This window comes from Lemur catta, chromosome 1 (genome assembly GCF_020740605.2).
Source record: "Lemur catta isolate mLemCat1 chromosome 1, mLemCat1.pri, whole genome shotgun sequence".
Taxonomy (NCBI): domain Eukaryota; kingdom Metazoa; phylum Chordata; class Mammalia; order Primates; family Lemuridae; genus Lemur; species Lemur catta.
The window spans coordinates 243,867,225-243,882,209 of NC_059128.1; the positions used below are offsets into that span (position 1 = coordinate 243,867,225).

Here is a 14,985-nt window from a genome sequence, read left to right on the forward strand (position 1 = left end):
AAACATTGTAGTATTTCTTTCTAGTCACAGAAGTATACAAACCCATTCATTTAGATAAACTTTTAGTATTAGTCATTTTTTTAAACAAAGAAATAAAGGAATAATCAGACAGCAGAGAATATACACAGTTAATATACAATAGTTATAAGCAAGAATTTGCCTTATGTATTGCAATGGACTGAATGTTTGTGTTCTCCCAAAATTCATATATTGAAATCTTAACCACTATGTGATAGTAGGAAGTGGGGTCTTTGGGAGTTAATTAGGTCACAAGGGCAGAGCCATGTGAAAATGTAATGGGATTAGTGCTCTTATATAATAAAAGTGACTCCAGAGAATTCCCTTGCCCTCTGTCATGAGATGATACAACTAGAAGACAGCAGTCTGCAACCCAGAAGAGGGCTCTTACCAGAAGTCAACTGTGCTGGCACCCTGATCTCAGACTTCCAGCCTCCAGAACTGTGAGAAATAAATTTCTGTTGTTTATAAGCCACTCAGTCTATGGAAATTTGTTATAGCAGCCTTAACTAAGACAAGTATTCTCAAGAGTAACTGCATATATTTATGGAAATCACCACATGGTATAAAAAATTACAAAGGAAAAAAAATCCTAAGCAATCAGGAGACAAATCATAATTTTTAGCAGATGACCTAAAAATGAAAAACAAATATATAAAACTCAGCCCTTTTGTGATTTATAAAGCACAGGCTGTATAGAGCCACATACAAATATTTAAATGCAAAACATATGATAAGTTTTGAACATTTTATACGTGTTATACATGTTATATTCAAATGTAATACTTAATGAACTAAACTTTATAACAGTGATTCTAAATATGAAAAATACTTGCTTCAGCTTTAATAAAATGCATTTTAATTGTATAATATGCTAAACACAAATGCAATGGTTCCTGTGACTACAGTGTTGCCAAACTTGCATTTATATAATCTTCTCATGGAAATACAGAGTAGGAATGGCTGTTAGACTATAAACTAGATCTTGGTAATCATAGAAACAAAGGGAAAAGTCAGTACTTCTCTTTTTTCTAAATATTTGCATAGGTATGAGTTACTATACTTTGCAGAATACTAAGTATCTTAGTTATCAAAATAGTTTTAAGAATTATTTTTATCAAAGTCATTTATGTCCAGAGTTTAAAATCTGAATAGTGTTAATAGCCTTAAAATAAAAACAAAAACAAAGAAAAAAACCTCAGTAGTCCCTGTCTCTGACCTTCTTCTCACTACCACACCTCTGGTTTCCTTCCCCAGTAAGAGCGTTTGCAATCATTTTAGTTACTCTTCTGACAGATATATCTATATTTCTAACATACATCATACTCTTGTCTCTTGAATCATCCATATTAAACAGATTGCTTGGCTCTGAATCCCAGTGTCACCATTTATTATTAATATTAATAGCTCTGTGACCTCTGGCAAATTATATAACCTAAAATTTTAAGGCCTCAGTTTCCTAATCTATAAAATAAGATAGTAGAATCACCATTGCCCAGGACTATGCCTGACTAGTAGATGTAGAGATGTTCAACATACATTGAATAAATAAATCCAATAATTCAAATAAATAAATAAACCAAGTTAATGACCTAAAATCATTTACAAATGTTTGACAGTAAAACACCAAATAGATATTAACACAGCATTATTTTTTTCAGCATAAAGAGAAGCACACTAGTTAGTACATTACATTTTATGTTTTATTGATGGTGACACATAGTAAAAATTTAATATATATTAATTACCCATGGTCCCTTATAAATATTCAAAGTTCTTTTTCACAAGCACAATACATACTGCAAAGTCATACCATAAACTAAACTTTAAAAAAGACAATTTAAAAAATAAAACACATTAAAGATATCATAAATCACGATGGGATACTGAGATGGCTTAAAACTCTGACTTTTAAACATTCTAATCAGATGCAGAGCTTTACTTATAATTCTAGAGAGGCCTTTTGTGGGAGGACTTAGTTTTCAAATAATGCCAGATTAGCATACCTGAAGTCCTAGGTTCTTAAAAAGGTCAGAGTCCAAAAATGCAAGCTGAAGATTACAAAGTATTCTTAGATATATAGATATCTTTCAAAAAATGTAAAGTATTCAATTTGCCTTAGATACATTCCTTGAATTGAAAATTGCTGGGGTTTCCAAATGTTATCTTTTCATGTCTTCACAGCCTGGATCTGATCTGATAATAAAAACAAACAAAAATTATCCGTCTGTGTAGGGTAAAATCTATTTTCTAAAGTAATCTAAGACAAATCTATACAACACAGTAGAAGCTTATGCATATACCTGCTTTTTAAAATTTTTATTTTTTATTTATTTTTTTAGAGATGGGGTCTCCCTATGTTGCCCAGGCTGGACTTTAATTCCTGGCCTCAAGTGATCCTCCCAGTTTAGCCTCCTGAGTAGCTGGGACTATAGGCATGCATCATCATGCCCAGCTACACCTGCTTTTTTAAAAGCACAATTTGTATTGTAGTTTTTATTTTTATTGAAGTTGTACATGCACTTAAAGAGTCAACGAGTTCTACAAGGTTCCTATGAAAAATATAAGTACCTTGCTTCATCTCTTCTTCTTCCCCTTGCAGAGGCAACTACTTTCAATTCTATTTTAGGTGAATACTTGTGTATCTCTAAATAATATACTTTTATTATTATTAATACTTCTTGAAATATCAGTTCCTTCAATGTAATATGAGGCTTCAGATCTCTCACACTCCCACACTGCTCCTATGAAACCCTCACAATACTTCTAATACGCCTATTCTCCTAACATAGTATTTTAGTCATTATCAATATGATAACTATGTAAGTGCCATTCACAGCTGAGACAGATGGTTACATTTCCTTTCCTCTACTACTTTTTGTTCCCCCTGGAGTTAATAATTGTCTAGCCCACCCCATCCAACTCATCTGTTTAGTTTTTTAAAAATATATTTAAACACTAATTCAATCATACTACTCTCACAGTTTAAACCTTTATTATAATGAGGCAAATTTAAAAAGTCCATCAATTTCATCTTTTTGAAGAACTCTCCCCTAGACACTTACAAAACTCTCTACCTTAGACCAGTTGTTTTCTTAGGACATCTCTTTTCATTATTGGTCTAGGATCTCCATTTTAATATCCTGGGGATTCCTTCCCCCACTCTCTTATGTCAGTTTTCCTGTTTCATGATCCCTTATTTTTCTTTTCTTTATTTCTTTGATTTTAAGGTGTACTTTTCTCAGTGGCTACTTTAGTAAAAGGCATAAGAAGTAATTTTTTGAGACATAACAGAGTTGAAAATGTCTATATTCTACTGTCACAAATGCCTGTCTGATATTGCCTGAGAATATAATTCCACTATTTCTTTCTTGGGCTTTTTCAGGCATTGCTCAATTATCTTATGGCTTCCAAATTGTTGCTGTTGAGAAATCTGATGTTACTGTGTTTCCACATCCTTTACATAAAATCTGTTACTTTTTTCTCTTTGAGTTTTTCATTTCTCAGGAAGCTTGCAGAATGCCCTGTTTGTAGTGCTGAATTTTAATAATGACGCATGTTGGGGTGGGAGTACTTTTATCCACTTCATTGAGCTCTTGAGAGGCTTTTCAACTGAAAACTGATCATTCAGTTCTGGAAAACACTGTTTGACAATTTGCTACCCTCTATTTTCTCTGTTCTCTCTTTCTGAATTTCTTATTGTTTGGATATTGGGCCTCCTGAACATAGCCTCTCACTTTCTTTTCTTTCCAATGTTTATTCTTTGTCTTTTTGCTCTACTTTCTGGAAGACTGTCTTTATTTTATCTTCTTTTTTATTGAATTTTTCAATTCTACTATTCTATTCTTATTTTCCAAAAACTAACTTTTTTGTTTTTGTTTCAAGTTGTACCCTGGTCTTATTCAAGAAATATCTTCTCTTATCTCTTTCAGGATACTAATAGTTTTATGAAATGTCCCTACATAAATTCTACTTCTTCTGAGTCGCTTTTCTTGTTTGATTGTTTGCATTCCCATATTTTTCATAATGTTTTCATTCTCAAATGCCTGGTGATCCTTTTCCATCTGCTCACATGAGTGAACACTAAAAAGCTGATTGGAATTTGGAAATCTGTAGGAAGCTTGTCAAATGTGGTCTTCATTCTAGTGTGTCTGGCTAAGCCATTTCCTTGGGAATCTCTGAGATTAATACCTTTAGTTTTATTTTTTCTTAGGCTAGTCTGATTCCTAAAAGATGACTCTTCCTATTTCTTGCCTACTGCCAGCATTTCTGGGAGACATAAGAGAAGGCAAAAGAGGGTGTGTACCTAAGGTTTTCCAGTCCAGGGACATTCTCTTTGACTCGTTGCAAAGAACCAACCTGAAATCTTCTTTTGGGGGAAGGATGTTCAACTATGTTCTTCTCTCTTCAGCTATACCTTCATCCTTATTTTTTTATTTTTTTGAGACAGAGTCTCACTTTGTTGCCTGGGCTAGAGTGAGTGCCATGGCATCAGCCTAGCTCACAGCAACCTCAAACTCCTGGGCTTCAGCGATCCTACTGCCTCAGCCTCCCGAGTAGCTGGGACTACAGGCATGTGCCACCATGCCCGGCTAATTTTTTCTATATATGTATTTTTAGTTGTCCAGATAATTTATTTCTATTTTTTTAGTAGAGATGGGGTCTCGCTCAGGCTGGTCTCGAACTCCTGACCTTGAGCGATCCACCCGCCTCAGCCTCACAGAGGGTTAGGATTACAGGCGTGAGCCACTGGCCCCGGCCCATCCTTATTTTTAATGTCCACGAATTCTGAGCCTTTCCAAGGATCTGCAATGTAAATTAGGCTGCTTTCCAGCTTTCCCCTGCTGAGAACTCAGCTTTCTCAGGTCTGTTAAGTCATTTAATATTCACTGGATATCCAGCTTTCAAAATTTGGTTGCCATTTTCACCATTTCCATTCTTTTTCCTCATGTAGGTTAATGTCTTTTTAAAAAGTTCCTTTATTGTTAGTGAGAGCTGGGGAGGGGATGAAATTAAGTGTGTATGCTCAATCGTGTATCTTTCATTGGAATACTCATGCACATAGTTTATAAAAGTCTAACATCAACATCTGGAAGCATTATTAACCTTTTCTGTGCAGATTAGAGTGATAAAATGAATAAGTTTCATTAGTTATTTGGGAAGATTTCTTTTAAAAAATACCTCATTTGAAAGTTTCAGAGCTAGAAAATTTATAGTTCTGCAATAGTTTCCATATATTGTTTGGTGGCTTTAAAAAATACTTAATAGTTTACTCAAAGGTTCTTGTTTTTGAGTTGTAATTATTATATAGATGTAATTATTGAGTCTCTTTCCAAAAGAAAAGAGAATTATCTCATTAAATGTGTCATTTTTATTTCAACAAAAAGTTTCCAACCTTAAACTTAAAATAATAAGATTAATTTGGCACAAAATGAACCAAAGGCCTTCTTGTTTATCATGCTAGGAAATTTCAGAATTCTGGAAGCAAAATGAAGAGCTGTAAGTTCAGAACCTCTTTCACAGATTCACATAAATGCCTTTGGCTAACACAAACTAGTCTCCTATATTTATTGCTACTTATTTTGCAAAATAGGTTTTTATCTCTTTGCAAATTGAGAGACAGGTGGAAACATGAAAATGTAAATTATTACATTGGAAATATGAATAAAGCATCCTCTATTTGAAAGCAAACTGATAGATTTTTTGATCTATGTATTTAGATTCCTCCTCTATTAAATAAGGTTGTTAGGTAAGAGGGTAAAAACATTTATTGAGTGTTTTCTTATGCTAGGTACTTTAACTCACACAGTATCTAATTTAATCTGTAAAACAATTTATGACATTTTGTCTTCTAATTTTACAGATAAAAAAATTATCTTCACAAGATAATAAGATATATTAGCTAATAGGTAGAGAGGTTAATTAATAAGTAGTGAAATAAATGTGCTGGGCTTTTTACTACTAGTCCATGATTTCTATGTACAATAGGGATTGTTCTATGTACATACTGTTCTATGTACAATACTACTTACCTTCCAGAGGACTGTTGTAAAGGGTACATAAAGTAATATGACAACACAAGGACACAAAATTATTTCCAACAATGTGCCTTCTTTACAAAGACTTGGGAGGTAAGACGGATAATGGATCAGAAAAGTCGAAGAAACAAAAAATTAGGTAGCAAGACCAGAGTTAGCAATTAGTACTCTGATGTTGGATCGTTACTGACACCTAGTGGTCTGACTGCTACAGACAAAATAAAACTGGGGTGCAGGGTGGGGGGAAGGGATGTGAGAGCTACAGTTTAAAACACCTAAGTCTATCAACCTATTTTCAGTAAGTACTGTGCTTTGAATTACTTTATCATGAGTGATAGTAGGGTTTCTGTCCATGCTATATCTTCACTGTGATCAAGGGTAAGCACTTTGTAAAAGAATTCCAGGCTGAAAATATGCTTCTGGTATCTTCTCTATAATCTGCTTCTGGTGGGAATCCATGCCATAACCTTTACCACTTCTCTACCACAGTCTAAGAAACTCAGTCAGTGGGTTCACAGAAAAATCCCACTAGTTCCTCTGAAAAGTACTAGAGGTTCTCAATTAAGTTTTACTTAATTGTAAAAGACAATTAGAATGTTCCTTGCAGATTAGTAGTAAATGTCATGACAACTACATAAATAAAAAAAAGAGTGAAATACAGTAGTGTCTGCAGTTAACTAAAACACAATATTTTACTAATAATACAACTATTTATGAAATGTGTATTTAGTACTTTAAAACAAAGAAATATTATGCCTTTTTATGCAGGGGCAAGCAGGCTTCTCTTAGATTCACCCTGATTGTGCTACATCCCTGCTGTTGTTTCCAATATTCAGAAGAGGAAAAAAATTCACACATAACTGGCATCAAAAGGTTAGCGTAGAAGAATTTATAACCACAAGATTACAACTAGCATTTATAATATCTTATTAGTCACCCTTGCTCAGGGCAGAGAGATTCCCAATAGGATGATGTTCAGTTGTTATGCTCACAATTGGAAATTTTTGACCTAGCCATCAGAATCCTGCAATAAAGACCTACAGAACTTGGTTTCATTCACATCCATCTGTCTATTGCTCTGTGTGCTTTATGCTATTCCTATGGCCAGTAGACAATGTAACCTTAGGGAAAAAGATATATCTTAATTTATTCCCTGATATAGTAAGCCTGTACCAACCTATGATAACTATTTTGATGAATAACACAAGAACTGAAAATATACAAAACATCAATAAAATAGTATTTATAATACTAACTGTAAGTGTTAAAAGTTGTGTATACATGCTATGTATAAATGGAGTTACATATGGAGTACAGCATGATTCTTAAAAGATACATGTAATTCATATTTTAGCTATTGACAGTAAGGTCTGACATTTGTCCCAAAATTTAAATGTGCTTCTACTGCTAGATCTGACAGAAATTTGTTGCCATAAATTAAAATTTTTTCTAGATTTGTTATATATACTGACTATAAAGATACAAACACTTTATATAAGTAAATCCATTAGAAAAAAATGTGGTAGAAGTAAATGGAGCAAGGTATTGAATACTTACTGTATTGTTTTTTCTGACAGCAGAAATAAATGGAAACAAGAGGAAAAAGGCAATGATATAATAAAAATAAAATTAAAAAAAGAGATAAACATATGAATGGAAAGGAAACAAAGGCTGAAGATACGTAATATTTTGTGATGTACCTTGAAGCCAGTCTACACCTTCTTGCAATCCTTCTCCTTTTATGGCATCACTAGCACTGCAATAAAATCCATAAGAAATATATCCATTTCATTATAGCATAAAACTGTAAGAATAAAGGATTATAATTTTCCTATATGGAAAATTAATATATTATAGTAACACATATCTGAGCAAAACTAGTTAAGCATTGATATTTAATATAAACAGAAAATAAAAAAAATAATATAAATAGAAAATGAAAGTCTGTGAGTGCTCAGAAGCAAGATAGGAAATTATTTATAATTTTTATAGATATTTTGAAAAGTATATCATTAAAAAGTTATTATTCTACAAATAGTTATAAATAGACTGACATTAACAAAACAGTGGTGGAAAAGTTTTATAGAGTCCACTATTCTACTTTACCCAGCCCCAATGGTTCAATAATAGCATTTATTTATTAGAAATGCTTGACTTAAAAAAAAAAAAAAAACAAGAAATGTTTAACTTAGTTTATAGCATATAGCCATAGGATAGAGTCACTTTATTTAAAATGGAATTTGATATCTAAAGGGTATAAGCCCATAATTATAGCTTTGGTAAGATGGGAAAATAAAACAAAAACCCAGTAGATTTCAATCATTGTTTTATATTTACTAGCTGCAGGGATCTTCTTCTGTCTTCAGTTTTAGCACCTGTGAAATGAGGAAATACTACCATTGACCTAATACAGTTATTGTGAAAATTAAATATTTGAGGTCTATATATAAAACACCTAAAATGGGATTTCTTCCATTGTCTTTCCATTCTTAAGAGAGTACACTTAAAGCCTTATGGTGACAATTTGTATATAATCATACTAAAGTATAAAAATTAAAATAATAAAAGGCAGAGGACTTTTAGAGCATCAAATAATCTTTTTCAAAAATGCAGACTGATAGTTTCTCATAACATGTTACTGATCCAGTCATTTCTTTTCAAAATATAATGACTGTATAACAGTGATATATATATAACTATAAAAAATTAGATTTTCTGAATAATTAGGCTTCCTTTAGTGTGGTGAACCATGACTTTAAAATGTGAAACTAATCAAAAGAGAAATCACTTCTAAAAAATTACTTATTAGACTAAGAATATGGCATATCATGGAATTATTTTAAAATAGGAAGACAGAAACAAACAGCATGTGATACACAATTATTCAAAGGAAACTATTGATTATCCATAGTAATAGCAAAACACATCAGTAACTGATATACTTAAGTCAAGAAAGGTTAAGGCATTACACATACCTAAAGTTCCAAACAAGTAATACAATAAAGAAATCCTTCCCTTCTGGCGGAGGTATCACTACCCTACTAAAAACCCTGCATCTTCTCCTAACAAGTCCCAAATGTTTGCATTTTACCTTTCCTCTCAAATAAATCATAAGAATAAAAGTCTAAGTCTTCACTTTGTTCTACAAGGTCTTCTGTGAAATAGTCCCTGGTTATTTCTCAGTGGCCTTATCTCCTACAATTTTCTCCTAGATGGCTCTGCTCCAGCCAGCCTGGACTTCTTGCTGTTCCTGGAACATACCAGATACATTCTCATCCAAGAGCCTTTTTCTTGCTGGTCTATCTGGGAAGCTATTCCTTCAAAGCTTCACATGAATTGTTCCCTAACTTCAATTAGGTCTTAGAGACAGAACAACTCTTATTCTCACACTTTATTTTTCTTCATCCTCTTAGCTGATATTTTATACACTTATTTACTCATTATCTGTCTCCCCCACAAGACAGAAAATAATTAAATACATATATATCATGCCAGAGACTAAGTCAAAAAACATGCATGAAGAATAACACAATCAGACCCTGAAAATCAGAGTTGACTCTATGTTTGGTACAAGAGTCAAACATAAACCACAAAATTTTCCTTTAATTTACCAGACTATACTTTTCTATGATCTTTTTTTTTTTTATTGCCTAGTAAATTTGCTTGTACCTAAGGCAAGAGACAGGCAATATTTTCTCTCTATATCACTGACCTTTATATCTAAAACTGGAAAAGAAGGGTATATATATTTTCAATTTTATATACGCTTTAAAAAATATTCCCCAAAATAACAAACCTAACAAATGAAACTCTAATTTGAACAAGAGATGTCCAGTGTGAATTAAGGAAAAGTCAAAATTATAGACAACTTAAAAAGAAATACTTGGCATTCTTCTACAAGTTACACAGAAAATATAGAAACTGGCAATATAACATTCCACATCCTTATAGTACCTGGACATTACTTTTTCTTTCACAGAGAAATATTGAGATGTCACAATGGCATAAATAGATCTTCTAAAATTCAACTGCTAATTATTTTAAGTAGAAAGAGACTCAACAATTAGACTGTTTTTGAACATGCACTTTCTATCAAAGTAGTCACAATACTTAATACAATACAAAAATTATTCTACTTTAGAGGTAATCAGTTGAGGTATGACTTAGAGAAATACAAAGTTTCTATCTCAAAATGTTTCTCTATTCAAAATCCCACCTTTCCTTACCCATTAAATACCACAGGATCTCAAATTCCAACTCAAGAATCATTTCTTAAACACTTACTTTTCCTCTGATAGCAAAATAAGGAAGGTTTTACTTCTTGAGATATGCAGTGTTTTGCTCCTGGGGAGAGGTGTTGGAAACCTTGAGTACTACAGAATTTCAAGGACTTTCTCAAGCTATATGCTATTACTGTTTCTGCACCAAAACTAGCTCTTAAAGTTCTTTTCTGAGTGTCATTACCTCCTTGCTTCATATTCCAGTTTCCCTTCTAGAGGCAGTGGATTTTTCTGCTTCTATGTCCAACCTTTCCCCATATATACACTTTCTTTTAGAAAGGGGAAAACTCTGGCAAGGAAAGGACTTCTTGCAGCAGGGAGAGGTAGGTGGGTAGGTGGGTAGAAGGGAGCTTAAAAAGGTAGTGCTAGACTATATAATATGCAATCTCTGCCTGTCCTTGTTGGAATACGTTGGGAGAAAGGCATATTGAAGTTAAATATATTAGTAAGCGACTGGTTTCCAAATAAACAATGCATAATAATTTCAGAGACTATTTATTTAAGAGCTCAACCTTATTAGTATGTCTAAATAAAATAAAAATTTCCATTTCTATTTATTCTTCTTAACAAATATTGTATACCTATTATATACCAGGTACAATCACTATTGTAGGGGTTACTGAAGTGAATGGAAAAAAAAAGAAGAAGAAGAAAAGAAGTCTCATAGTAATAGTGACTCTCCCGAAGTACAACAGCAAGCCAAGAAAATTATTTTAGAAAATGATTCAGACAAGTAGGGGACACAAGTACACAACACCCTGAGGTGGAATTGTGCTTGGCTGATTCCATGTGCATAACGAAATCAGTGTAGGTATAATGGGCGAGTAAGTGAGCTTTTAAGTTATTCCATTATAAGAGTTGTTTATATTTTTCTGTCTCTAAAAATATTTGAAAAGGTTTTAACAGTAATATATTCATGAATATCTGCAACACCACAGCTGTATAAAACAAAATCCTTAGCTTATTATATTCTACCAGAGGTCAGAAAAAAACCCTGAAGCTTCGAGATTTTTCAAAAAGATAAAATAAAAAGTAAACATAAAACTTTACCAAATGTGCCATGGTTTATCTTTGATGTTCTCTAAACACAGCAATTGAGACACTTTTACAGATGTCACTGCATCTCTAAGATCCATTTTGTTTGCAAAGAATAGGATTGGAATTCGACGATGTTTAATATCTAAAAGAGAAAACAAGACTATCATCACACTTCCAGCTTTTTGAGTCACTTTGCCCCAAATCTTTAAAACTGAAATCCATGAAATTATTTTCCAATCACTCCTTTCTATATCACACATACATAAACATTTAAAGACACATACTGTCAGGCATGTATTTGAGCAAAAAAAAGAAGAAAAGAAAAGAAAAAAGAAAATTTTAAAAATACTTCTTCCTAAGATCATCCATCTGTCCTCTGTTTAAGAACTTTAAACCAAAGAAAGGTGGGATGGGAGTCGGGGGCTCAACACAGAGAAGCACCTACACAAAAGGGTCAAATATTTTGTTTGTTTCCTTTTCAATGTGAACAGAAAGGAGGCAAACTTCAAGTAGAAGAGAAACTGCACCCTAATTTTAGTTTTTAGTCACCGTATTACAAGTAACAAGCTAGATATTTTAACATGATATTTTTACCTTGTTACAATTTTGGAAACAATTTGCATTGTTTTGAATAGATAATACATTGAAATAGTTCAAAACACAGAAGACACAAAATGGTATACAGTGTAAGAATCTCCCTCCTACTTTTGTCCCAGGCCATCCAATTTCCCTCTGTAGAAAAGGCAACCCATAACATCAGTGTCTTGGCATCTTTGTAGAAATATTTTTTATACTTGTAAACATAATTATTACACATTATTTTCATACAAATAGCAGCAGACCAATCTCATTATACGTTTATTTTTTCACTTAATTATCTATCTTGGAGATGGTCCCATATTAGTACATATAGAGTAGCTGCTTCATTATTTTAAGTTATGAAATATTCCTTCTTTTACTACTATGTACCATAATTTAAACAGTACCCAACTGAGATATATTTGCTATCTTTACAATTACAAACAATACTGTAATGAATACATGTGTACACAGGTAATTTTGCACATGGGCCACTATATCTTTACGATAAATTTGAGAAGTGGAATTACTGGGTCAAAGGATATGTAAACTGTTATGATAGATGGTGATTACCAAACTGCTTTTCCTTAAAAGCTGCATCAATTTACATTTCAACAACAATGTATAAGAATGAGTGTTTTCACTCCCCTAGCCAAAAGAGTGTTATCAAACTTTTTGATATTTTCATATGATGGGTAAAAGTGTGATCGTAATATGTGTACTTGGATTTTTTTTTTAGAAAAGCCAAGAATATTCTTTCCATACATTCAAAACATGTTTAAATTTGCTTTTTTTGTTGACCCATTTTGTCATATCTTTTCTCCATTTTCTATTAAGCTTTTATTTTCATATCGATTTGTAGGAACACAAGTAGTACAGAAATAGCCCTATAGCCATGATATGTGTTGCAATATTTTCATTTGCCTTTGACTGCATATGGTACATTTTGCTATTCAAAGACTTTTTATCACCTTGTATTTTTTTTAAAAAGTTCATACATATTTCAGCTCAGAAATTCCTTCCTTGCAAATGTATCCCATAACATAAAAGAATTAATACATAAAGATACACAGACAAGGCTTCAGTTGAAGAAGCAAATGTTCCCATTGTTTTTGAAACAGATTTTATAGGAACTATTTCATTTTATTAGTCAACATTCCAACAATTTTTGGGGAAAAAGTGGAATGATTAACACAAAGGGAATGCATAATCAAAAATGCATTATCAACTCAGATACAAAACTGATTAAGTTTTAAAGTGAAAAAGTCACATAAAAAGTATAGGCTGGGTAAGTTTTTTTTCCAAAAATTTGAATAGCTTGGGGTTATCCAATAAAAATACAAAACATACTGTGGTTAAGTGTAAGAACTGTTAGAATGCTCCACACTATTTTCATTCCATTTCTAACAAACTCACAATCCTTTTAAACCACTATTCTTTTTTAAAAAGTCCTAGAACAAACACTACTTAATCTTTTTGACTTGAGTAAGGCTAGAAATGCAAAGTTCCACAATACTTACTAGAGCATTGTCTATAGTGGTGGGGGAAGGGGCAGGGGAAGAATATCCATGAAAAGGTATATGACTGAATAAACTGTGGTATGCTCATAGTACACCACATTAGGCATCATTAAAAAGAACAATTATATAATTGTATACAACTTGTCTTGGAAATATTTCCATCATGAAGTGCTAATTGAGAATAGGAAGATGCAAAAGAGTGTAAAGAATATAATCCCATTTTGGTAAATAACAATGACAGTCCACAAAGCCCTCAGCCCTATAGATATTTTGGGGGGTTGTGCATATGTGTGCATGCATTTGTGTATGGTATGGTATGTTAAAAAACTACCAAAGAAAAAATACCAAAATACTTGTATCTTGGAAGACAGACAGACACGCACACATACACACATAATGATACACACAGAAGAATGCGTGAAAATACAGAAACCAAAATAATTTTAATGGTTGTTGAAATAGAGATTTTAATTTTCTTTATTCTTTTTCCATCTGATTTTTTTTTGTTATTGTCACATATTTCTGTAATCAGAAAAAAAGGGGCATACTTATTTTTGAGAAAATAAAGGTTAGAGACCTCAAGAACACTGCAAAAAGCTTTAAAATTTTAAAAATATGATGTAGGTAAATATATTATAAATTCTATATAACTAATGTTTTGAAATTCAAAATTTTAAATAAAAGATGTTTATATAATGTAACAAGTACTCTTTGCTGATACCAAAGAAAAAATATCACACATATAAGGACCCCAAAGCACAGATAACATAGACTGAAAGACACACACACATACCTGGATGATTCAGAAGAGTATCAAGTTCTTCTTTGGCCACAACCATTCTCAATCTATCACTACTATCAATGACAAAAATAATGGCTTGTCCTTCTCTGTATAATATAAAGAAAGCGAAAAATTAAAGCTACACTTATAAATTTTTCTGTTTATTATCCATTTGCATTTCCTAACCTATGTGTTATCTCTTCATATTCTATGTCCATTTATCAAAGAGATTTTGATTTTTTATTATTATAGTTTATATGATTGCTATATTAACCATTAGTTGTATTTCATGGATAACTAATTTATTTCATGTATAACATTTCATTTGCGTAATATGGTAAATTTAATGCTATTTCATATATTAAGTTTTTGTTTAAAAATTAAAAGATGAGAAAATGACTTAAAAAACTATAATCCTACTACACAGATATAGTCAGTATTAATATTTTTGTATAAATCAATTGATACTTTTCTGTGTCTTTTACATATGAATATCTACATCTGTATTTAAAATGGAATCCTGCTGTTTTATACCTTACCTTTGTGATATATACGTAAATTTTCTTGATTTATTTTTACAGTATTGTTTAAATTACTTTTACAAGAAACTCTAGAGGTCTACATTTAGACCTCTAGAGTGCTTCTCAAATATTTTTTACCATAAACCATAGTGAGAAAGACATTTTACATTTAGATGCACTAGATACACAAGTATACATAAATATATGTGA

The 14,985-nt window shown here is 32.1% G+C and overlaps 1 protein-coding gene across 2 annotated transcripts in view; it reads right to left on the minus strand.

The window, feature by feature from the left end:
- Nucleotides 1-1,711: 1,711 nt before the first annotated feature.
- ARL6 (ADP ribosylation factor like GTPase 6) overlaps nt 1,712-14,985 on the minus strand; it is a 29,224-nt gene continuing 15,950 nt past the window's right edge. For both annotated transcript variants that reach the window (XM_045557595.1, XM_045557603.1), the window contains exons 5-8: nt 14,267-14,361; nt 11,387-11,516; nt 7,757-7,812; nt 1,712-2,214 (exon numbers count right to left, since the gene is read on the minus strand). In XM_045557595.1, the coding sequence (XP_045413551.1) occupies nt 2,189-2,214; nt 7,757-7,812; nt 11,387-11,516; nt 14,267-14,361 (307 nt within the window). In that variant the 3' untranslated portion in view covers nt 1,712-2,188. The remainder of the gene's footprint in view (nt 2,215-7,756; nt 7,813-11,386; nt 11,517-14,266; nt 14,362-14,985) is intronic.